The 26,266-nt window shown below is 45.4% G+C and overlaps 2 protein-coding genes across 3 annotated transcripts in view; one reads left to right on the plus strand and one right to left on the minus strand.

Moving 5' to 3' along the window:
- The window catches only part of tifa (TRAF interacting protein with forkhead associated domain), a 235,230-nt gene that overhangs the window by 126,264 nt on the left and 82,700 nt on the right, over positions 1-26,266 (minus strand). The gene's annotated exons all lie outside the window — the stretch shown is intronic.
- The window catches only part of alpk1 (alpha-kinase 1), a 150,784-nt gene that overhangs the window by 29,625 nt on the left and 94,893 nt on the right, over positions 1-26,266 (plus strand). Inside the window, exon 2 of one of the 2 annotated variants that reach the window (XM_078542855.1) lies at positions 24,163-24,325. In XM_078542855.1, the coding sequence (XP_078398981.1) occupies positions 24,217-24,325 (109 nt within the window). In that variant the 5' untranslated portion in view covers positions 24,163-24,216. Of the gene's footprint in view, positions 1-23,672; positions 24,326-26,266 lie in introns of those variants that run through there. The other variant, XM_078542850.1, reaches the window with a different exon arrangement.

Consider the following 26,266-nt stretch of genomic DNA (forward strand, 5'->3'; position numbering starts at 1 on the left):
ATATGAGTTGTTCTATATTGGAAGGCTCACTTATAAAGAGAGCCAGACACCAAGCTGGCCATATCACATGTTTAATGATGTCATCATGCACTGGGCATGCTCACAACATATGAATACACCACAGAGTGATCTAATACAAAAAATATGGTAATCACCTAGGCTCAGCAGTAATAATGATGGCAGAACTGTTAGAGTCCATTATTATATCTTGGAAAAGTTGCACCTTATTGAATTGGTATAATTGAGTTTTTGATAGTGTACTAACTTCTTAATTATTGCTAAACACCTCACAGCTCGCACTGCTGCCTGGCTGAACATTCAACAGGAGGCCTAACAGCATGTGAGGCTTGTACATGTCCCAGCTAGCCTCCAGCTCTTAAAAGCAGTCTGGACCTCTTAAAGGGAAGCAGAAGTGAATCACTGTCACTGCTGCAGTGGGAGAGAAGAGAAATGGAGCACCAGGGCAGAGAAGGGGCACCACAGTTCATGGATTGATACTCAGTAACCTTCCACCAGTCATGCTGCAAGCAAAGGAGCACTAGACCAGGCAAAGGCATCCGCAAGACAGTCGCTAAGGGAATGCACAGGGGTGGATTGTTTATTTCTGTTTGTATAGGTGGATGCACTTTTGGCTAAAGATGTTATAGGAAGGTTATTGTTGGTGGCTTTCATTGTAGGAACTTGGCCCAGGGGACAATGCCATAGGGCATCGCAGAATGATGGTGAAATGGGGAATAGTGGAGCCATGGTGAGCGAGGATATTTGTCTTATAGGAAGCGGAGTCTGAACAGGCCATCCATAGCAACTGTGTCCCAGATGCTTCCTCTCTGCTTCTTCCTTTTCTACCTCCTCCTTTTCCTGAAGTGGTCTCCAGATTCCAATGGCAATGACTGAGCCCTCATGATGTAGTTGGCTCTCTTGGCATATCGAGAGTCCATCACCATCAATGGGTGGCATATTGAAAGGTATTGCATATGTCACCCATTCCCATCCAGTCGGGTAGGAGTTTGATGCCACTATGACCTTTACAACCACTGGCATCACGGTCCCCGCCTGGCGTGAGGCCCCAGGTTGCGTTGAAGGAGGCGGCACAGTTCTGTAACCACTTCCTTGGTGAACCTGAGTCATGTCATGTGATGTTCTTGGTTCAGATGGAAGGATGAGATGTGCTCTTGAAAACCTTTGGTTGATAGAGCTATCTGTGCAGACCCCTCCTCTCCTCCCATTTCATAGAGCTTCCCCTCTGTGCAGGGTCAGCTCCAATTATTAATCGCATTGCAGTCACAGAGGGTCTGCAACCACCACCCAACCCCCAAATCTCTTGCAGACTAGAGGTGACAAAATCTTCTGACCTCCATGAATGTATACACAAGCGGACCAACAGACCTCCAAACACAAACCACAATACTTCTACAAACTTTGTAATAGAAGTAGGTCAAAAGCAAATTAGCTGGCTGGCCCTTTAAGCTGTGAATGATTAGCACAGCCATTCAGTGGACCAATGCAGTCAAATTTCTGGCAAAGTGCTTCAAACCAGCCAAAGCCACTGGCTGATGTCTCTATCAGATCTCTCCTCATGCCTACTGGTATATGCATAGAGGGCCTGTGTGAGCACTCTGCCCAGCAAGGGGTGCCACATGGAATTCATCGTGTGTGGCCGGCAGTGCAGCCCATGCCATTTTATGGCTTTAAAGCTTCTATTGCACCGGCAGCAATGATACTACAGAGCCCAATATTGCGGCCTTAATTTTTTGATACCGTGGGCTGGAATTTACAGTTTTCAGTGGGGTTAGGGAGGCGGGACAGAGAACGAGTAGTCCGCTCACTCCATTCCGCACCATCTCAGCTCAGGGAATCAAGCATTAGATGGCCAATTAGCCAGAAGGCGGCCAATTAGCGGAGCAAAGGGGTAATCTGCCCAAATCGGGAGTCTGGGGAAGGGACTTCATGCAACAGAGGGGTGATACTGTGAACAGAAGCTGGTCACGGCTACAAAAGGTCTCCTGCACCTTCAGTCTCTCTTTTTTTTCTTATCTCAGGCTTAAAACAGTTAATAAATGAAATCCAAAAACATGCAGGTGCAGCTACCTTCACCAGCAGAATCTGCTGCTAACATGCAGCCATGTTCAGATGGCAGGCATTTTCTTCTGTCATTGTGACGCCCCCTTACACCTGCCATAAAGCACTCCCAAACATTTTCCTGTCCAAAAAATGCTGCAGGCAACAAAAAAATTGCATACAATTGGCTATTTAACAAGATTAATATTTTGTTAATTGGTTTTTTAATTATGGCGGACAGGCTTCTGATTTCCATAACATGTTCACTCCCAATCTGTAATATCTGAGACTGGCATGATGTTGTATTGCGAACCAGATGTCATCGCACAATAATTTCTGTACGTGCAGAGAGGCGGCCTGCCTGCTTTGCGGCCTTAAAATCCAGCCCTGTGTAAATACCTCATAGAATGGGTTTTACAGAAACTATGCTCCTTGTGTCTTTATGTACAGAGATATATAGCTTTGAAATCAATTTAAAGGATAGAACTTCATTTTAATGAACTGCAAACTGGGATCTGCTGGTGAAGATGGCAGCATCTGTGTGTTTTTTTTTAAACTCATTATTTAGCATCTTTGAGCCTTCAATAAAAAATAGAGACAGATTTAGAGAGCATGGGGGCCTTTAAATTTGTAGCCATGGCTGACAACTTGTTGGCAACATAACCTTTTTGCCACATGACGTCCAGGCCTACACTCCCAGTTGGGCGTAGAGTGCCCCTTCAGAGCCTCTAAATTGGCCACCTTCCTGTCAGACAGCAACTAATTGATCATAAAACATTTAAACCGACGAGCTGAGACAGTGGGGATGGAAGCGAGCGGACCACTCACCTTCCGCTCCGCCTCCCTCACCCCACCAAAAAACATAAAATCCAGCCCCATATCTGTACCGAGGGTCAGCAGGTAGGTGAAGTGGAGGAAGGAGCCAAAGGTGGGTTCTTCAGAACTTCAAAGGTGCCAATGGTGATCTGGGACTGTTTTGCACCATTCACCTATTCTGGGTTTGTCTAAGCTGGAGACCTTAAAGCGCACAAAAAGATTTGTTTAGACAGATGGTTGATTAGGGAAACCGGGTGAAGGAGAAGGTGAAATGAGAAGGAAGGTTCTAGAGCCGATTACTGTTGGACCATGTGGAAGTCCCTTTTCCCTGATTTCTATCCCTCCCTGAGTCCAATCCCTGGTTTCCATCTCTGCCCTGAGTCTCCATTCCTTGGTTTCTGTCCCTCTCCCCAAGTCCCCATTCCCCAGTGTCCATTTCTCCCCCAAACCACAAATTCCCCAGTTTTCATTGTCTCTTCAGAGCCCCCATTTCCCAATCCCCCTCTCTTCCCCAAGCCCCCATTCCCTAGTCTCCGTCTCTCCACTGAGCCCTCTTTCTTCAGTGTCCATCTTGCTCTCCCCCAGCCCCCATTCCCCAGTATCCATCTCTCCATGCCCACTCTGGTGCCCCCACAATTTGAGTTCCCCCCCCCAACCACCGCACCACCCCGCCACCCCCCCACCGCCACCTCCCCAACTCCCGAGTCCTGAACTGCTCCCCCATCCCCAGTTCCAGCTACTTCAGTAATCTCCACTGAACTGTTCCTGACACACCAATTGATTGTCAATCTCTGTGTCAGTGGACAGGTGACATCACTGAACCAGGGGCCTCTCTGATCAGCAGCCACTGATGCTGCAATGGAAGAGCATGATTTGAGTGGGGTGTGTAGGGGGGAATGAGGGGTAGAGCTCTGCAATGAGAAATTCAAAGCATTAAACTCCTGGGCTGCTAAAGACAAAGCTTGGGGAAAGAATTGCCAATTTTAGGAGACTCCCGTCTAAAGTGGGAGGGTTGCCAACCCTTTCCAGGTGCAGCTGATTTGAAGCAACATCATTAGTTGTAAAGACCTGCTGAAAGTTTTGGATTACTGGCTCAGAGGAGAGGAGGAGAGTCAGAGGCTTAAAATGGCAACTTTACAAAAGCATGAAGTTTAATATTAAAAGATGATGTGATTGGACTTTGTCCATATTTGTTTATATAGCGTTTTAAATTGTAGTAGAGCTGAACATTTCAATCGATTTCAAAGCAAGATACCAGTTTCTTCTTCTTTGTCTCCTGTTAACTTAAGTATCATTATCAGCTGTGTACTCATATATCAGTGTATGGATGCATGGCATTTTTGACATATGTGCATGCTTTGGTATGGAATGTCTTAAACCACTTAGAAATAAAAAAAGATCTGCTTTAATTGTGCTTTGGTTTTGTCATTAAAAGGACTTTCCTGCAAGATGCCCCCGTTTCATAATTTTACAGAGGTATTATTTTAGGAACATGAGCTTTCATTAGTTAGCGCATTCACATTGGCCTTATTTCTTACACTTCCATGAGTTTTCCACAGCAGACGTCCAAAGATCATGCATATGTATGAAAGGAGAAGCCCTTCTAGCTCTCATTAACATCGACAAAGAATACCTCGAGCTGTGGGTGTTAGCAGCTCCACACAGCCAGGCAAATGGAATTGTATTGAGGCATCATCAGATTACCGAGGCACTGAGTTTATTCCTCACTTGCTGGACCTCTCCTTCCTCACAATTATCACTTGCAGCAAGGTTATTATTTGTTAATGCTTTTTTCAAAAAATCCAATTAGATAAAGACAGGGTCCTCCTTTTGTTAAAGAGCAAATGATGGGAAATGAGAGAGTGGAGAAATACAATTTATGGATTAAATTCCACTCATACAAGAAGTAAAAAAAAAAGAAAAATCTGATTTAGCATGTTGAATATCTGCATTATAGCTCATTCAGTGCCTCTTTGCAACTCTTTGGATTTTTTTTTTGTGATTAATCCTCATTTTACCCATGCCCGGCTCAGTTTCAATAATGTACGTGCTGGTGCTTCGACTGGATGGATGCAGAGGCCTCCTTTTCTTCCCTGTTAATTGGTTGAGACCACCAGAATTCGGAGGCTACAGATGTCGCTGATAGTTTGCCTAGGGAGCACATTCAGGCCCATCTGTTGCGGTCTAGAAGCCTGTTCTTGTGTCCAAAAGGCCCTAATTTGATTCTTGTCAGAAACTAATGTAAATGCAGTTTACCTCTTGGGTCACTGCTGGGTTTTATGCCAGTGAGGTCCTCCCCCTCCTCCCCCATTTTTAGACGATGGCTGAATAGGAAAAAAGGCGTTTCAGTGTAAACTAAAGAAGCCCTTCATGTTAATGCATATTAAAAACCACAATGTCTGCCTCACAATGGGGTTTTAATTTTATTCTGCATACAATTAATTGAATCCTTATAATAAGATTGTGGAAAGAAATGGAAAGTACCACAATTGACATTTAGGTGGGAACTGTTGAAAATTAACTGAAGTTAAAGTGGAATTCCGTAACCCAGAGAAGCTGCATTCGCAGTTTCAGATGGAAAATCCATCAATAATTTGCATTTCAAATGTTAATTGAAGATTGTAATAAACTTGCCCATACAGTTGACAACATGCATGCTCTTTGGCTGTATTGTCGATTTGTGTGCGGCCGATAATCAACAACCTGCTAATATCCATCTTCAGGTGAGAGCTGGTGCAAGTAACATTGATCAATGGAAGTTATGTCAGCTTTCAGAGACAGGACTGAAACTTGAGGTTTCTTTCTTAGGATTGGCCTGTTCTGCAGTTACTCGGCTATAGACTAACATATGAGTTCTCACAGGTGACAATCTAGATATACATATATGTGTAGATATATATATATCAGTTCCGCCTGTGCTTCCGACTGGAGGCGACTCATGTTATTTTTCTAATTGATCATTCTTTTTACCTAATCGATTTCCTTTATTTTCTATTCTCCCTCCCTTCCCCCACATCCCATCCACAGTATTTTTTTAATCAGGGGGTCAGCTTAATTGAGATTCGGGAATTCATCCCGAGGGAAGGTGCAAGTGCCAATGTTAATCACACTGCGAACGAAGCCCGTGTAACCTCGCATTATAATTATCTGACTTCCCCCTTCCCTTCCACCTCCCCTCTGCCTTTAGGTTTGTTTTTCAATCTGCTGTATCAAATCCGTTAACGCAGGTAAAACTGGAATCTGTGAATCAACTGCTGAGCCACAGAGAAGAGATTTTAATATCATAAAAGGCAGCAGGTGGCATGCGGACACCAGCCTCCTGGAATCCAAGTTAAAAGCAGCTCCAGTATAGGAAGAACTTACATTTTTTATAGCACTTTTCACAGCCTCCGGATGCCTCGAAATGCTTGATGGACAACAAACTCTTTTGAAGTGTAGCAATGCAGGAAAACACAGCAGCCAAACTGTGCATTACAAGGTTACAGAAACAATGAGAGATTATCTGTTTTTTGGTGATATTGTTAGAGGGATCAAGGACACAGGACACAGCAGAAGGTGGTAAGGGGTTATGGGCAGGTGATGGTGTTTAAATAATCTGTGGTTACTAGTGAAGGACAGCGTAGGACTGGTCCAGATTGTGGTAGTCCAGCTGGATGGCTCTGTTTTCAAAGTCCGTGAGGACCTTAATTTTGGGCATTCCTTCACCTGCCTGTGACTGTTGTGTGCCAACTTGTCCTGCATGAATAGAGCTGGAGAAAGTGTAAGTAGGACGCCTGCCAGGCCAGATGATAAGTATACCTGGCATGTGTGGGTGGTGAGTGGTCCCGTGGATGGGGATGAGGACAATGAAAGTAAGTGTGAGAGAGTGAATGGTAATGTTCCTTGAACTCTCAGTGAGTGAGATCCCTGTGGATGTGTGATGGGTTTGTGAGCGTGAGAGTTGAGAGTGATGAGAAGAGTGACTTACCCTGGCGGAACAGAGGAGATCATTCATCCTCTTGCGGCACTGGGTGGCTGTCCTCTTTTGAAGGATGTTGACGCTGACCACCACTGCCACCATCTCCCAAGCCAGTTAGCTGCTGCCCATACTGCAGCCAGTGCTGGGGTAGAGGACATCCCGGCGGGCCTCCACAGCATCCAGAAGGTGCTCAAGGGACGAGTCGCTGAACATGGGGGCTGCAGTCTTCTCCAGTTTCAGGGCCATTTCTTCGGCGCAGTTGTGGTGGTCTGGAAGCACTGAGATGTGTGCTTGCTGCTGGACTTTAAATATGGTGCCCGGTTTGACGTAACGGCGAGGTGATGGCATGGCGGATGAATGAGAGCCTGCCTGCCATGGAAATGGCATGTTTCCCAGTAGCACAATTAATGTGGTGGGTTTGGGATGATATGGCGTGAAAGCCTGTCATCGCGGCCGGTGGGTAAAACATCGTTGTACCCGCCTGCTCCTGCACTTAGTGAAAATCTGGGACGATTCCACCCTCTGTGAAATAAAGTGAGGGACTGCAATCCAGTAACGTAAAATTGGACTCACATGCATAGCGTGTACATGCAGCATCAGAACCAGCTATTGACACTCCTGGGGTTCAGTGCTTCTTCCAAAATGCCTACCACAAATGAGCAATGGTGACCCAAGAGGGGAAAGACAGAATGTGTGGGGAGTTTGAATGCACACTTGATGTTTGGTGTCAGAGTTAAAGTGGAAAAGAAAGAATATCCATCTGGAATGAAAAGGTTCAACAAGTGTAAGGAGGAATTCAGACCTGAAGGTAATGGAGGTCAGTAGGCTGGATTTTTACGGAGGCGGGGAGACTCTGCAGACCTTTATGAATGGAGGCCTGGGCCTAATTCCGGGATTCCAACCCCATTCCCCATACCCCTAATTTTCACCAGAGTGAGATAAGGGTGCGAATTGGTCTGGGTCGTGATCCCACACTCTTTATTGTGGAAAGAGGTATCTCCTAGCCCTGCACAATATTTGTGGAGTCAGGCCAGCTTTTCAAGTTGTAGTGGTTCATGGCCTGTCAGAGATATCCAGAACCACAGTCTGGATGAGGGAATTTTTTGAAAGGTAAGGTCAAAAGGTCTTACCCATGCCCCCTTGCCAACCTATCAGCCTCTTGGCTGAAAGCCCAGATATCCATTACTTTGTTGAAACAGCTGCACCCTAGGGAAAACATTACTAGATTGACAGTTCTTCCTCTGAGACCTATCCTGACAATTGCACAATGTTTATTTACACAAGATAAAAAGGTATCAAGTGCTTGCAGTTTCTTCCACTGATACTTTAAATGGCCTAGATGATTGACACTTTTATAAGGTTGTAGTAAAAGCAATTTTTATGTATGACTGACTTTTTAAAGCTTTTCCACGCATGCTATTACTATAGAGTTCAGTGGTTCTGTAGAGATTGTATACTGGATGAATGGGCATGGAAGTGCCAAGATTGGCATGGAGGATATGAGGGACCATGAGTGGTGGGTGGAGGGGCATAGGTTGACATGGAGGGTATGAAGGGCCATGGGAGTTGGGTGGGGGCCATGAGTTGGCATGGATGGGGCATGGAGATTGTGGGGGAGTGAGGAGTGAGGGATAGAGGGCTTGTTTTTTGTTTTATTGATTTTATTGTAACTGGGATCAAGTCCCACAGCACCAACGTGGGAATTTTTAGCGGCCTACCTCAGCATCCAACAACCCTTGTGGCTGCCTCCGAGCTTGTCCCAGGAGTGGTGGGCTGGCTCCAGTTACCTGCCACCTGGAACAGAAATCCCACCTTTGCAGGCACTTTCACCCGGGGCAGGCATGCCGAGCCTGAAAGTTCCCAACTCCCACAACCCGCCTCAAAGACGAAAATCCAGCCTAGGATGTCTGAGGGAGATGTTGCTGTTTAAGGGGAGTTCATTTAGAACCACTGTTGAAAGCTGTGTCCAATATATTGGGTTTCCAAGATCAATGAACGAACAATATGATCCATATATTGTCCTCACTGTTCACAACCCAGTTGAATCTCATAACATTGCGATAAACAGCATCTGCCATTGTTCGCTAGTCCACGTTGCTGTTTACTCAAACTAGCAGTTCTCCAGTTGTTGTGATCAGATTGTATTATTGTTTGGTTCCATCTCCGTTCAGTTGTCAGTGAGGAGCTGTATCATCATTGGTGGATGCCCCTTGTCAGTCACACACTCTGGCTGCATGTGATTTTCTGCAGTTATTGCCTCAGAATTTGGTGAACCAGTGCTTTGGATCATAAGAGTTTCAGGAACTTTTATTTTTTAAAAAACTACAAGATATCAGTCATGGACTTCAGGCACATTGCTGAAATCCAGTGGCGTTTAAAGACCCGAATATTACTTTAGAAACAGCAAGAAGCATAATGTGAAAGAAGTATGGACAAAGTAATACTTACACACAGTTGAAAGAAAAGTTGTTTGCCCTAGTACTTGTACTGTCACTATGAGGCAAATGAGGATTTAATCTACCAGTGATCCAGATGGCATTTTATCTCCCAAGTGGCAGTAACACTGGGAAAGTGGTATTTGTGTTTCCTGTAGTGGGGGTGGAGGTTGGGCGGCGGGGGAAGCACCGTGTGGGGGAAGCAGTAAAGAGAAAATGTTACCACAAGACAATTGATACCAACTGAGACCTGGGGCAGGATTTTTGCCGTCATATAGGCGTGAGATCGAAGATGGGTGGCCAGGCATGAAGATTTGCACTGCTGGCCAGCGTGCTATTTTGTGGGCACAATCCTGTCCCTGAGCCATTTTCCTGGAAGTGGGATCAGGGCAAAAGGGCTACACACCCATCAGCCAATTCAGGGACGATAATGGTCAATTAAGGCCAAATAATAGAAGCCAAATTGAATTTTCCAATCAGCCTGCGAACCTGACCACCCCCCCCCCCCCCCCCCCCCCACCGCACCACATTCCCCCACTCCCGCCTCATGACATTGGGAATTAGACTAGCTGCCTGGAGGTGGCTTCCTGCTGACAGACCAAGAGTGCCACAGCTATGGCCAAGTGGGTTCAAAATCGTGACCCGGCTGCTGTTGCCATTTTTTGACTGAAAAGGGGGTGCCTGAAAATGGAGGTGCATACTCTCTCCCTTAACCTGAAACACCAGGCTGCAGCTTACTGTAAGGTGGAGGGCCTTCTATTGGCAGTTCGGCTTCAAGAGCTCACCAGCTATTGTGAATTGGATGGTGAGCGTGCCATCTGGGTCGTTGTCTAAGACCTTTCTACCACAGCGCACCGAGAGACTGGGAACTGTTTAGAGCCCCTCGGGCTGTACAGATCAAAATGAAAGGCTGTAAATGATTGTAATATTGTTTGCACTGATGCACCTGGTGATACATCTTGTAAAGGTGTAACCTGGATTGTACCCTTGTAATGTTGTTTTTGAAATGGTTTGGAATGTGATTGAAGATATTTTATGAATAAAGTATATTTTTACAAAAAAAAAAAAAAAAATTAATTGGCCGATTAAGGGAAAATCACTACTGGTGACTGTTACCTATAGAATGTAGGGTCAGGACCCCCATTTTGTCCCTGATGTCAGGATCCTGTCCAAAACCCAAAATCCCCTCCCTGGTGTTAGTATAAACTATGAAAAGAAAATTGTGAAAACAAATTCATAGCGCTTGTTCCTAACAAAACTTGAGTCCAGGAATTTTTTTTTTAATCATTGTTTTGTACTAAATTTAATCCAAGTACCAAATTCTGCCAGATTGTTTGCATTAGTATACTTAGCAATCATAACCTGGTGAACCAATTAACAATGTGTCAACTACCTGATTTCATGCTGCAAGATCCCATTGCCTTCTTGTCTGTATTTCGATGTGAAATTTATGTTTTCCAGATAACCAGTTAAGTCTGGTCAGGACTTTCAGTCAGGTTCATCTGAGAACACTAAATTAATTCTTGTAGTTGACTATGGGGCATGGCAGTGCATTGGTTTTGTTACTGGACTCATAGACCACAGAATGTCAGTTCAAATCTCACCATGGTAGTCATAGAGTTATTTAGCACAGAAAAAGGCCGTTCGGCCCATTGTGTCTGTGCCGGCCATCAAGCATTTATCTATTTTAATCTCATTTTCCAGCACTTGGCCCGTAGCCCGCCCTGTATGCTATAGCATTCCAAGTGCTCATCTAAGTACTTCTTAAATGTTGTGAGGGTTCCTGTCTCTATTGCCTCATCAGACATTGTGTTCAAAATTTCGACCACCCTCTGTGTGAAAAGATTTTTCCTCAAATCCCTTCTAAACCTCCTGCCCCTTATCTTGAATCTATGTCTATTGGTTATTGACACCTCCGCCAAGGGGAAAAGTTTCTTCCCATCTATCCTATCTATTCTCCTCATAATTTTTTATAGCTCTATCTGGTACCCCCTCAGCCTTCTCTGCTCTAAGGAAAACAACCCTAGCCTATCCAATCTCTCTTCATAGCTGAAATGCCCCAGCCCAGGCAACATCCGGGTGAATCTCCTCTGCACCCTCTCCAGTGCAATCATATCCTTCGTATAGTGTGGCGCCCAGAACTGCACACAGTACTCCAGCTGCGGCCGAACTAGCGTTTTATACAACTCCAACATAACCTCCCTGCTCTTATATTCGATGCCTCGCTAATGTTCCATGCCTCAGCTAATAAAGGCAAGTATCTCATATGCCTTCTTATCCACCTTATTTACCTGTGCTGCTGACTTCAGGGATCTATGGACATGTACACGAGGTCCCACTGATCCTCTGTACCTCCTAGGGTCCTACCATTCATTATGTATTCCCTTGCCATGTTAGTCCTCCTAAAATGCATCACCTCACACTTCTCAGGATTAAATTCCATTTGCTACTGCCCTGCCCATCTTACCAGCTCATCTATATCATCCTGTAATCTAAGACTTTCCTCCTCACTATTTACGACACCACCAATTTTTGTGTCACCTGCGAACTTACTGATCATACCTCCTGTATTCACATGTAAGTCATTAATGTACACTACAAACAGCAAGGGCCCCAGCACTGATCCCTGCGGTACACCACCTGTCACAGGCTTCCAATCGCAAAAACAACCCTCAACCATGACGCTCTGCCTCCTGCCACTAAGCCAATTTTGAATCCAATTTGCCAAATTGCCCTGAATCCCATGGGCTCTTACCTTCCTCGCCATTCTCCCATGCAGGACCTTGTCAAAAGCCTCACTGAAGTCCATGTAGACTACGTCAACTGCACTACCCTCATCTACAGAACTAGTCACCTCCTCGAAAAATTCAATCAAATTTGTTGGACATAATTTCCCCCTGACAAAGCCATGCTGCCTATCCCTGATTAATCCCTGCCTCTCCAAGTGGAGATTAATCCTGTCCCTCAGAATTTTTTCCAATAGTTTCCCTACCACTGATGGTAGATTCACTGGCCTGTAATTATCTGGTTTATCTCTACTACCCTTCTTGAATAATGGTACCACATTTGCTGTCCTCCAGTCCTCTGGCACGTCTGCTGTGGCCAGAAAGGATTTGAAAATTAGGCCAAGATATTGAGGTCGGCACGCGGGGGGGCGGGGCCCACTTGCCGGTGTGTAAAATGAAGCGGGATGACATCAGGCGGAACTCCCGACCAGACCCTGCGTCATTTCAGGTCGGCGGTGGCGCAGCTGAATCAACTGTGCCCCGCCGACCTGTCAATGGCCAATTGAGGGCATTTAAAAAGTAATTGAGCTAATTAATGGACCTGCCCATCCAACCTTAAGGTTGGCGGGCAGGCTGGGATCCCTGGCAGGCTTCAGAAAAAGCATGAAACCTCATCCACGGGTGGGATGAGGTTTCATGTAGATTTTTTAAAATTTAATAAAAGTTTGAATGAAAGTGATGGACATGTCTGGGAAATTTTACTTTTGTGCATTGACCATTTATGAATTTGGCACCGATCTCCCTGAGGCAGCACTTAGCCTCAGGGAGATGAGTGCGCTTTTTTGCCTACATGCGCAAAAGTGCACACTCCCAGCTGAGGGAATTTCACCCCCCCCCCCCCCCCCCCCCCCCCCCCACCCCCACCACCCCGACCCCCACCCGCACAGGGAGCACATAGCACTTCCTGGCGGACGTCATGATGGGCGGGCCTTAATTAGCCCGCCCATGTAAAATGGCGGCGCGCCCCCAATTGGGGGTACCGATCGGAGGTGCGCCTGCACGCGCCCGCTCCTGAACTTCCCCCCGACAGGAGGAAAATTCTTCCCTTAGTGTCAGAGCCCCTGCAATCTCCTCCCTTGTCTCACATAGCAGCCTGGGAAACATCCATCCAATTGGCCAGTAGCTCCGTAGTCCCAGTTGTGCCCGATTCAAGTTGTGGCCGCTGCTGGGACTATAGGCAGCCCCAAAGAAGGGGAGGTGGTGAATCCCAGATGCCAAGGTAAGCTTGGGGTATTTCCGGGGCCAAGCTGGCAGGCACCACCAAGAGGGATGAGGAGGGTGGGGGTCCAGGCTTGAGAGGCCTGGGTTGGGTAGGGAAAAGGGGGTGGGGAATGACCTTAGCAGATATGCCTCTGATGGGCACAGGGGGCCCCCAAAAGAGGTTCCCCCTCTCTTGCCCGACATCAGTCTGCTCAGCTGGCTACCCATTAGAATATGGGCCTTCCCCTTGCTTTAGGTAAAATAGTGGTGGGGCCTGGTTGAGGCATTTAAGTGACCATTATTTGGCCTCTTAAGTGCCTCAATAAGTACAAGGGCAGGTGGGCAGCCCAACACTTCCACCATCCCACATAAAACATGAGACAGTTTGGGGGTAGGCGTGTGGGTGGCAGGTAGGCCACACACTATATTTTACGAGCTCTCCTGTCTTCAAACCTGCCTGTGGGAGAGTGTAAAATCCAGCCCCATATGATTGAAACTTAATGCCCTCAGGCTCACTAGGGCCCATATCACAAGAACAAATTAGAAAGGAAATGGTGCTGCAAGCAGTTCCAAGATCAGGTCACCCCAGTGCCCAATGTTCACCCTGAAATGGCAGAGTAGCTGTAGAGGGAATTTCTTGTTCCTTAGTGTTAATTTGGTGGTGCCCCAGATATCAGGCTCCCATCAGCAGCACCATTACTGCAATCATGAGTTTTGCTCACACAGTGTCAAATTAACCCAAAAATAGTAAGATGCAGTCAAACCCTCCATAAATCTGGAATTGTACTCTCGGGAGGTGAGCAGCATTGACAAGATCTGCAATTATTGCCATTCCCCTGAGTAGGTGTTAGTGGGCCTTCACCGTTAACTTCTATGGTTGCTAGGCTACTTCAGAGGAGTGTTAAGAGAGAGACACTGGTGTCGCATATAGGCCAGATCAGGTAAAGACGATATACTTCCTTCCCTAAAGGACATTAGTGAACACTTCGGTTTTAATGACACAGGCATTTTTACTGATTTTTAAAAAAAACTGAACTCAGTATAAAAAAGTATAAGAATAATAGGATAGAGAGGATGAATGTGTGGCTGAAGAGATGGTGCAGGAGGGAGGGCTTTTTTTTTCCTGGATCACTAGGTCTGTTTCTGGCAAAGGTGGGGCCTGTACAAGTTGGATGGGTTGCACCTGAACCGGAACGGGACCAACATCCTTGCGGGGAGGTTTGCTAGTGCTGTTGAGTGGGGGTTTAAACTAATTTGATAGGGGGAATGGGACACAGTGTGGAGGTATAGTAGGGGGTGATGCACAGCCAAATATAGAAGAGAAACTAAGTCAGCCTGGAAGGCAGAGCAAATATAGACCTGTTAAGGCACAAGGGAATAATGCAAGGCTGGATTGCATCTATTTTAATGCAAGGAGTCTCATAAATAAGGCAGATTAATTGAGGGCATTGATCAACACATGGGAATATGATATTGTTGCTATCACAGAGACATGGTTGAGGGAAGGGCAGGACTGGCAGCTCAATATTCCAGGGTATAGAATCTTCAGGTGTGACGGATGGGTGGGGTTGGGGGGTGTAAAAGAGGAGGCAGCATTGCACTGGTGACCAAGGAGTCAATTACTGCAGTAAGGAGGGATGGTATATTAGAAGGCTCCTCAAAGAGGCATTTGAATAAAACTTAAAAAACAAAAAGGGAGCAATCACTTTGCTGGGAGTAAACTATAGGCCTCCAAACAGTCGGGGGGAGATAGAGGAGCAGATATGTAGGCATATCTCAGAGAAGTGTAAAAATAATAGGGTAATAATAGTAGAGGATTTCAACTTCCCCAATATTAACTGGGATAGTCTTAGTATGAAAGGCTTAGAGGGGGTGGAATTCTTAAAGTGAATTCAGGAGAACTTTTTGAGCCAGTACATAGAAAGTCCTACAAGAGAAGGGGCAGTACTGGACCTAATCTTAGGGAATGAAGCTGGGCAAGTGGTAGAAGTGTCAGTGGGGGAGCATTTTGGGGATAGTGACCATAACTCAGTGCGATTTAAGGTAGTTATGGAAAAGGACAAAGATGGACCGGAAATAAAGGTCCTGAATTGGGAGAAGGCCGATTTCAATATGATAAGACAGGATCTGGCCAAAGTGGACTGGGAGCAGCTACTTGTAGGAAAGTCTACATCAGACCAGTGGGAGTCATTCAAAAAGGAAATAGTGAGAATTCAGGGCCAACATGTTCCCGTAAAGCTGAAGGGTAAGACCAACAAGTCCAGAGAATCTTGGATGTCAAGGGATATAGAGGATTGGATAAGGAAAAAAAACGGAGGCTCATAACAGATACTGAGGGCTGAAAACAGCGGAAGCCCGAGGGGAGTATAGAGTGTAGGGGGGTACTTAAAGTAATTAGGAGAACAAAGAGGGGGCATGAAAAAACACTAGCGAGCAAGATAAAGGAAAATCCCAAGGCATTTTAAAAATATATTAAGGGCAAGAGGTTAACCAGGGAAAGAGTAGGGCCCATTAGGGACCAAAGTGGCAGCCTATGCATGGAGCTGGAGGATGCAGGTGAGGTTTTAAATGATCACTTTTCATCTGTGTTCACTATGGAGAAGGACAATGTAGGTGTAGAAATCAGGGAGGGAGACTGTACCATACTTGAACAAATGAACATTGAAAGGGAGGAGGTGTTAGCTTTTTTAGCAGGCTTAAAAGTGGATAAATCCCGAGATAAGATGAGATGTATCCCAGGCTGCTATGTGAGGCAAGAGAGGAGATTGCAGGGGCTCTGAGACTAACTTTTAAATCCTCTCTGGCCACAGGAGAGGTGCCAGAGGACTGGAGGACAGTGAATGTGGACCATTATTCAAGAAGACTAGTAGGGATATACCAGGTAATTACAGGCCAGTGAGCCTAACATCAGTGATAGGGAAACTATTGGAAAAACTTCTGAGGGATAGGATTAATCTCCACTTGGAGAGGCAGGGATTAATTAGGGATAGCTAGCATGGCTTTGTCAGGAGGAGATCATATCTAACAAATTTGATTGAATTTTTGGAGGAGGTGACTAATTGTGTAGATGAGGGTAGTGTAGTTGATGTAGTCTACATGGACTTAAGTAAGGCTTTTGACAAGGTCCCATATGGAAAATGGTGAAGAAGGTAAGAGCCCATGGGATTCAGGGCAATTTAGCAAATTGGATCCAAAATTGGCTTAGTGGCAGGAGGCAGAGGGTGATGGTTGAAGGTTGTTTTTGCGATTGGAAGCCTGTGATGAGTGGCGTGCCACAGGGATCAGTGCTGGGGCCCTTGCTGTTTGTAGCGTACATTAATGATTTAGACCTGAATACAGGAGGTATGATCAGTAAGTTCGCAGATGACACGAAAATTGGTGGCGTCGTAAATAGTGAGGAGGAAAGCCTTAGATTACAGGATGATATAGATGGGCTGGTAAGATGGGCAGAGCAGTGGCAAATGGAATTTAATCCTGAGAAGCGTGGGGAGATGCATTTTGGGAGGACTAACACCGCAAGGGAATACACAATGAATGGTAGGACCCAAGGAAGTACAGGGGATCAGAGGGACCTTGGTGCACATTCCCATAGATCCCTGAAGGCAGCAGCACAGGTAGATAAGGTGGTTAAGAAGGCATATGAGATACTTGCCTTTATTAGCCGAGGCATAGAATATAAGAGCAATGAGGTTATGTTGGAGCTGTATAAAATGCTAGTTAGGCCACAGCTGGAGTACTGTGTGCAGTTCTGGTCGCCACATTATATGAAGGATGTGATTGCACTGGAGAGGATGCAGAGGAGATTCACCAAGATGTTGTCTGGGCTGGAGAATTTCAGCTATGAAAAGACTGGATAGGCTAGGGTTGTTTTCCTTAGAGCAGAGAAAGCTGAGGGGGAACCTGGTGGAGGTATATAAAATTATGAGGGGCATAGGTAGGGTAGATGGGAAGAAACTTTCCCCCTTAGTGGAGGTGTCAATAACCAGGGGGTATAGATTTAAGGTAAGCGGCAGGAGGTTTAGAGGGGATATGAGGAAAAAAGTTTTCACCTAGAGGGTGGTGGGAATCTGGAACACACTGCCTGAGGGGGTGGTAGAGGCAGGGACCTTCACAACATTTAAGAGGTATTTAGATGAGCACTTGAAATGCCATAGCATACAGGGCTACAGGCCAAGTGCTGGAAAATGGGATTAGAATAGGTAGGGGCTTGATGGCTGGCAAAGACACAATGGGCCGAAGGGCCTGTTTCTGGCTGTAAACTCTATGGCTCTATGACTTCTGCCCGAGATAGGGGCAGACATCTTGCCTTGCAGTAATTAATGCTGCTCCCTGTGTTAAATTGCTGAAGGGCAGCTGGCAGTATCACGGGCGGTCTCCACCCCCAACTCGAGTTTTTAGCTGGGGGTTACAGGGACTATGGCGCCGCATAAAGTTCAGCCAATAGTGTAGAATTGGATTTATACACAGGGCTGACCAAGCAGGTGTGGGAGGTTCCCAACCACAATTAGTTGAGTTTTTATGATAATGCAACAGTTTTTATTGGCGCTTTCCTGATGCCAGCCTAAAAATTGCATATTTGTAATGTTTGTATTGGAATTCATGACCTCTGTGTTGCTAAACCACAAGGCTACCATACCCTAGACTGTCAGATGGCATGTATCTGGGGTTAAGTTCTTAACGGAAGGAAACTGACCCAAGATGAATTACTGACTTAAAAGGCAGAATTGCAATAGATCCCAAAATAGTGGAAAATGCACAAAATAAAAATCCAAAAGTAAAGTAAAAAAAGTATTGGGTATAGAGGAGAAAACAAATCTTACATTCAATGCTCACACCTCTCTTTAGAAATGTTTATATGAACTAATGCTGCAATATACTCTGTTGTGTCCTTTAGCAGACCAGTTTTCTTAAGTTCCACTACTGGAATGGAGTTTCACCCAGTGGAAACACTAAAAGGGGACACAGGTGTGCTCTCCCCATGGTTCCCCAACCATTTTGGCCCTCGGTTTTCTTTGCTCCGATGCAATTGATTGAATATTGGGCACACCTGCAGTTTAAAGGAGCTTTTTATGGTGGCTTCAGTGGAACATTTGTGCCATTGGTTCCTAATATATTGATTTTCCTGGATGATAGCCTTAGCAGGTTTACATTGGAGTTGGAATTGGCTGCATATTACCATCCTTTGGCAATCTGTGATGGAACCACATCACTGAAACCAATATGAGTAGTTTAAGTTACAGGACCATGTCCCACTTCACTTGGTCTCATATCATGACTCTATATTTAGGAGCTCTTTGGAGACCTGGTGGCTAACTTTCACTGGTTTTCAAGACTGGCACAAATGGGTTCAATATAGACATTATCATTGCCAAATCTGTATTTTTGGATAGCAGAATGTGGAGCTGTGCTGAGGTGATTGCTCTTATCAGACATGCCTGAGCGATGAAGGGGGCAGATGGCAGTGATGCTTCACCTTGACCTGGGATGTATTCAGTGTTGCTCCAGCAAGTGTTACCACATCCGGTCCTCACAATAACACTTGCTTCATCAGCACCCCAGTTGTCAGGTGTCAGTGCTATTGACAGAGTGTTTGGCTGCTGTAGCAGACGTTCATGGTAGCTTCAGGAAACTACTTAAGCAGCTGGAAATGTTTTTTTCTGAGATTGACAGATAACCAGTCACTGACCCTGAACAGGTCTTCACCAGCTAATTTAACTATCATGCTTACTTGGACGACAGTGCATTTCAACAGAGGAGAAAAAACACTTGAGGAGAAGGTTTCTCCTGTCCTCTGTGTCATTAATTATTCCCTTTTATAAAATGAATTTCCAGCGTTTGTTATACATAGTATGCAGAGGCCATTTTTCTCATTGCTTTTCAGTAATTTCCTGTATTTCTGTTCTGTGTTTTCCTTTCAGTTTTAATATCATTGTGTTATTAGAAATCAGTTAAGGGGAAAATAACTCAAGAAGCTTAACACCATTCAGTTAGAACAGTCTGCTTGACAGGCACCCCATCCATTATCTTAAACATTCACTCTCTCCACTACCGACACACAGTGGCAGTGGTGTGTACCATCTACAATATGCTCTGTAGAAACTCACCAGTGCACCTTCAACAACACCTTCAAAACCTACAACCTCTACCACTTAGAAGGACAAGGGCACAAATGCATGGGAATACCACCACATGCAAGTTCCCCTCCAAGCCACACACCATCCTGACCGGGAACTATATTGCCATTCTTTCACTGTTGCTGGGTCAAAATCCTGGAACTCCCTTCCTAACAGCACTACGTATGTACCTACATCACATGGACTGCAGCGGTTCAAGAATGCTGCTTCCCACCAACTTCTCAAGGGCAACTAGGGATGGGCAATAAATGCTGGCCTAGCCAGTCACTGAACAAGTAAATAAATAAAAAGGCACACTTAATGTTTGCCCAAAACAGGAGGGAGGCTGCATACATGTGCAAATAGGGATCCTAGATGAATTATAATTTTCAGGAACAATGGGTGGAACTTGATCCAAATATTTGCACCAATGAAGAGCAGCCTAATCAGATGTTCATAAAGAGATAGTTGGAGAATGACCCAAAAAGACTTGGAACTGTTTTGAGGAGATTTTTGTGGGGTCAAAGGGAATATCCCTCCTTGGTCTACAAAACCACTGCATGTTGGTGTTGACTGCTGGAAAATACTCTCCGCTTACCTCCCCTTCTAGCCCACAGTATTGCAATGGCTAGTCCAGCGCAGTTTCTGGTCAATGGTAACCCCCAGGATGTTGATAGTGGGGATTCAGTGATGGTAATGCCAGTGAATGTCAAGGGGAAATGATTAGATTCTCTCTTGTTGGAGATGGTCATTAACTGGCAGTTGTGTGGCGCAGATGTTACATGCTACTTATCAGCCTGAATGTTGGCCAGATCTTGATGTGTTTGGACACGGACTGCTTCTGTATCTGAGGAGTCGTGAATGGTGCTGAACATTGTACAATCACTAGCAAACATCCCACTTCTGATCTTATGATGGGGCCAAGGTCATTGATGAAGCAGCTGAATATAGTTGGGCTTAGGACATTACCCTGAGGAACTCCTGCAGACTAACCTGGGACTGAGATGATTAATCTCCAATGACCATAGCCATCTTCCTTTGTGCTAGGCATGGAGTGGAGAGCTTTCTTCCGATTCCCATTGACTCCAGTTTTGCTAGGGCTCCTTGATGTCACACTCGGTCAAATGTGACCTTGATGTCAAGGGCAGTCACTCTCACCTCAACTCTGGAGTTCAGCTCTTTTGGCCATGTCTAGACCAAGGCTGCAATGAGGTCAAGAGCTGAGTGACCCTGGTGGAACCCAACCTGAGCATCATTGAGCAAGTTATTGCTGAGTAAGTGCCACTTGATAGTACTGTCGACGACGTTTGTTTACATGCCCACTTGAAAATTGTAACAGGTTGTCCTGTTGTCACACATTTGGCCAAAGTGGCCATCTGTCTGATGTGCTGCTCCAAGCCACTTGTTTTTCAGGCAAGAAATGGACAGGTGGCAGTTGAAACTCAACCTCATAATCCAGGCTGACACTGTAGCCCGATGCTGAGGGAGCCAAGCACTGTCCGAGGTACTTCAGCTGCATGTTCAGGTGAATGTAAAAGATGCCAATGCAATATTCAAAGAAGAACTAGGGAGAGCTCCTAATCTCCTGGAAAACATTCTTTTTTTAAACAGTGAAAATAGATAGAATGGTCATTCATTCATCAGTTGTTTGTGGGAGGGTCTTGGCTGCCATGATCACCACATATAAACAGTCACTACACTACAAAATGAATTAATTGGTCAGAATTTTACCCACCCTCACCACCTCCGGGAGCGGGCTAGCAGTTTGGGAGCAGGGGGTCGTAAAATTGGGTGGGATGGCAGGAGGCGCTGTGCCCCTTACTAACCCAAGTCTGTTGGTATTTTACCAGCAGCAGGGTAGGTGTTGGGTAGCCCACCTGCCCTTGGGTCAATTGACACACTTAAGTGGCCAGTTAATTGGCGGGGGGATGGTTGTGTCCGCACCATGTGGCGAGGCCACCAGGTAAAAGTCTGGGGAACTGGCTGTCCCACTTACCTTCCAATAGTACCTCCAGGGAGGCCTCTGCTCAGGGACTGTCTGCAGTCCCAACAGTGACCACTGCTTCCAGTGCCACTGTTGGGACTGGAGAGCTGTCAGCCATCTGATTGGCCAGCAGCTCTTGGAGGCGGGACATCCTCTCTCAAGGGGGCAGAAGCCACAACAGGAGGCAAATAACAGCCTGAGCCACACAAAATTGCATTGTCGATTCCTGGGCTAGTGGAGGTGGGCTCGCCCCTGATATTCCAGCTGGTGGGTGGGACCACCGCTTCTGTGTAAAATTCAGCCCATTGACTGTGAGGCACTTTGAGATATCCCAGGACATGAAGCATTATATAAATGCAAGTTCTTTCTTTCTATCGATATAAGTTAATTAACCACGTGTTACAGTATTGTCATAGAAATATGTTAATCTTTGGTCCACTAATAACTGCCAGCAGAAATTCAAGGTTATGGACTTTTTTTTTAAAAGAAGTGTAATTGTATTGAGATGGTCTATCCTACCAGTGCTAGGCCTGCAATGCCAGAATATACATGCGGCTGCATCTTCCAGTCGGCGAGCGGGGAGGCGGGGCCCGCTCACCGATGCGTAAAATGACACGGGGTGACGTTGAACATGCATCCCGATGTCACCCCGCATCATTTAGCTTTTCAGTTTGGCGGGCGCACAGCCGACTCGGCTGCGCACCCGCCGAACTGTCAACGGCCACTTAAGGCCTTTGAGAAACTAATTAAGCCAATTAATGGACCTGCCCGTCCAACCATAAGGTTGGCGGGCAGGCCGGAAGCCCAGGCGGGCTCCTGAAAAAACATGAAACCTCATCCACCGGCGGGATGAGGTTTCATGAGGGATTTAAAAATTTCAGAATATTTTATAATAAAAGTTATGGACATGTCCCAACTCATGTGACAGTGTTTATTATTTATATTCTTTATATTCTTTAAACTGCTTTTCACATTTTGCCTCAGGGAGATCTGTGCGCTCTTTTGCGCGCATGCATGAAAGAGATCGCTCCCGGCTCAGGGAAATCCCTCCCCCCCGCCCGCACAGGAAGCGTGCAGCGGGCTTCCAAGCGGGCATCACGTTGGGCCTTAATTGGCCCACCCACGTAAAATGGTGGCGTGCCCCCGATCGGGGGTGCCGATCAGGAATGCGCCCGCCTGCACCCGCTCCCACACATCCCCCCTGACAAGGAGAAAATATTGTCCATGGAAATATGGGAACATATTCCTTGCATGCACTCTGTGTGCTGATTTGTAAATGGATTTACCAGTTTATTACATGTGGTGCTTAAATAATTTATATAAAGATGTTGAAGAGGAATCTACAATTGTAAGCCTTTTTTTTAACCTGTCTTACCCACCTTGTGCATCTTCGGAGCTTGGGACCTAGGCATTCCAGCCCTTTTTGCCAGCAATACATACTGCTGTTGCAGCCTCTATTACTGACAAGGAACATAAAATACTAATATTCCTGAGCCCAGAAGGGTGTAGCTCACTTCAGATGTGTTGCTCCTGTCCAAAGCCTGGGCAGAATGTGCTGGGAAAATTCTGCCCACCACTCCCTGCAACCCTCTCCTCCATACCCACCCAGTCCCACCACCAGAGTTTGAAAGCTTCTTGATCCACTGGTCATTGTCTTATATGCTGTGTGGACATGGCATTGGCCAATTAAAATCAGATTTAACTTGCACTTTTACTGCCATCAGCCTGCCCAGAATTACGGAGCACATCACCTATCACGGCACGTCCACCAGATTTCCAACTGGTTCACTGTTGCCCACTCAGAAGCACCTTGTTTGCCAGTGGAAAACTATATTGCCCTTAGGAATTCACAATGCTTCAGTGTCTAATTTTTGAAATAATCAGGACACCTGACTTAGCTGCTTCTGCCCAATGTTGGGGAGGCAAGCAACAGTTGGAATCAACACAATATTCACATTTCATCGCTGTGAACCCTGATTTTCCCACAAGAGCTATATTGCAAATGGATGAATTCTGCTGCAGTACTAACGTCAAGTGGTAGATTTTTGCTTGTCTCTCTTCTGCCGGCAAAGCTGGAGCAGCAACCGCTGTTAGCCAAAAGGCTGGTGGTTCAAGCCCAGCCAGGGATGGGAGCTTTGCATTTGCTCTTTTGTTCGCAGGCACGATGGACCGAATAGCTTCCTTCTGTGCTGTGTCATTCTATGTTTCATTGCCCCTCCCCCGCTGCGCCCCTATATTTCCTGTACAGACCTATAGCAGCTATGTAAGAAGGTGTGCAGACATTAAAATCAAATCACAACTGAGATCTTTAAACAGCACGGCACGTGTGCGCTTATTTAACTGTTGCTGGTGGAATGCGGGAATCTGTCCCATAATGTAAATGGAGCCAGATTTCAGAGCATCAGCAGCTGAGACAAACAACATGGCTTCTATTTGAAGTACTATGTTTTAGACTCATACAAGCAACCCTGTTTTGATGGATGTATACTGTGGCCTGGGGAGGCAGTCAATGAATGCATCTAAAAAGAAAGCAGTGGTGTGGGTGCTGGGAAGTGGGTGCAGTGTGTGTATATGTATGTGAGAAAAGAATGTTGCAGCTGCTAATGTCCCAGCATCAAACCCAGCCAGAAACTCTGAAGCTGACGGATAATGTCCGCGGAGGCTGTCGTGTATTTTGATGTAACTCGAGCATTATCTCGCCCTGCTTGAGTCTTGAGATAATTGATGACGGTTTAGTTAATCATTTCTCCCCTTTGTTCACCAGGTAGTTCGCCTGAAGGATCTTTTATTTGGCTTTTGTGTCTTCCCATAGGTAATTGATCATTCCACACCCAGGGAAGTTCAATTCATAGTCGAGCGAGTGGTCATGAATAACCAAGAGGTGGTAGCACTCCTACAGGAGTGCAAGCGGACCCTAGATGCACCCCCATCAGAACCGTCAGAAGAGGACAAGACAGAGTATCAGCAGTGCGAAGGTGAGAGTTTTAGAGCAGTCTAGCAAAGGGACAACAGCAGTGTCCGCGCGGGACCCACCAGCACGGTCCATGCTGCAGAAAGACATGATGCTCTCTCATTTCTGCTTCATTTTTCTTTTGACAGGCGAGTGTCGGGAAATAACTGGATTTACAGCACATGAATAGGATTTGGCCTTGAGTAGGGAAGGAAGCACACTTTGTCACAGTGAATTGCTGTCAGTTCTCATTTTAAGCTCCAATAAACACAAGGGGTGAATGGTTGCTGTGATAGAACAGTGGGCAAACTCCTGCTGCACATACGCTCTCAGTAGACGATGGTAAATTCTAGCTTTAAAAGGCATTACCCTTTTTGAGACTGGTGTTGCCAGTCTATTTGTGCCTGCATGTGTCTAAGCTGCTTTGTAGAGCTTTCAACATTTCACATTTACAACATGCAGGTTTCTCTTTAATAAATTGTCACATTTCAATACATTCATACAAGCTTTACCAACCTAAAGGAGAAGAGAACCTTCTCAAACCCCTTGACTGTTAACTCTTAACCACTGACTGTTAAGATGACTTTGTGAACGAGGGTTTGAGAACACCATTCACTGAACCACTCCACAAACACTTCTACTTTGCAAACAGACACAATAGTGCACCAAAATAATTGCACAAATAGCAGCAAGCAAACTGCCATACACATTCATCAACACTCTTTCACAAATCATAGCCACCAGGCTCAGGCTACACTGGTGATGCTGCTACCTGCACCTAGAGATAAGGCTCTGAGAGGTATTACATTTATAGGCAGGCTTGAAAGTGTTAACAGTGTTCTTTCCTTAGAATAACTTTGGCCAAAGAGAACATTTGGTGGAGAGTTTTAATTTGCCGAAAACCACAGCTAGTACCTTACCAGCCTTTGCTCACTCTCCTCCCTATTCCACTTGAAACTCAAGGCAGAGTAGGGCTTGAATGATGTCTTATCCAGATTACTGCTCACAAAAAGATCTCCTGGTTTTTATTCACCAGCTGAATAAAGCATATCCAAAGTAAAAGCTCAGATTGTGAGAAATGAATTCATTATAAATCAGTCATTTGCACACATTTAGAACATAAATCCACCCAGCTAATTCAAGGCAGCAGTTATAGATCATTTGTTTCAACTCCCTTCCAAGTAGCTCCTTAGCTCCTAGTGCTTCAAAAATGCTAGCCATGTAGGGTCAACGAGCAGTTATGTCTATTCTTTGTAAACCATACATACTTTCTATCACCTCAGCACTTAAGAAATCTGTGCTCAACTCTCTTAAAATGTGTCTGTGAGAAATGTGTGAAGAGCATAAGTAATAACAGGACTCTCATTACCATGTGATGTTGCACTGAGCCATGCCGCTCAGAATATGTCAAATTCAATCCTGGTTGGTTTTGTTTCCTGTTAGACTTACTAGCGACTTTTACATTATGATAGCTTCAATATACCTGACGCAATTCTGGTTGAACTGGTTGGTGATACAGTTCCAAATAATAATCCCCTCCAGATCTGTAGGTTTATGTCAGTACTGAATGAGTCTGCACAAAGTCAGTAAAAGCAACTCATAATATTGATTATTCCAGATGTGTGTGAAACTGAGTGTCACCACACATGAACCAGCCTAGATGCTGGAAAATGCATTGTGACGCTCCCAAGTTTCAGGAAAACGGTAGAGATGCTTGAGACAATATTACTTCATATTTCTTCACTTATGTGGTGCTAGCAATGTTATACTGTTATAATATTAACAGCATAGCATTCACAGGCCCAATTTTAATTTTTTAATAAATAATTAAGCACCACCAATTTATACAGATTTGATGCAGCTGATATTGGCCTTGGATACTGTGAAGCTCTACACAATATTTAAAAGTAGAATGAGTGCCATTAGGAAGAATTATTTAGGTAAGGGATTGGTGCGATGAAATTAC

Source organism: Cetorhinus maximus, chromosome 1, assembly GCF_964194155.1.
Source record: "Cetorhinus maximus chromosome 1, sCetMax3.hap1.1, whole genome shotgun sequence".
NCBI lineage: Eukaryota > Metazoa > Chordata > Chondrichthyes > Lamniformes > Cetorhinidae > Cetorhinus > Cetorhinus maximus.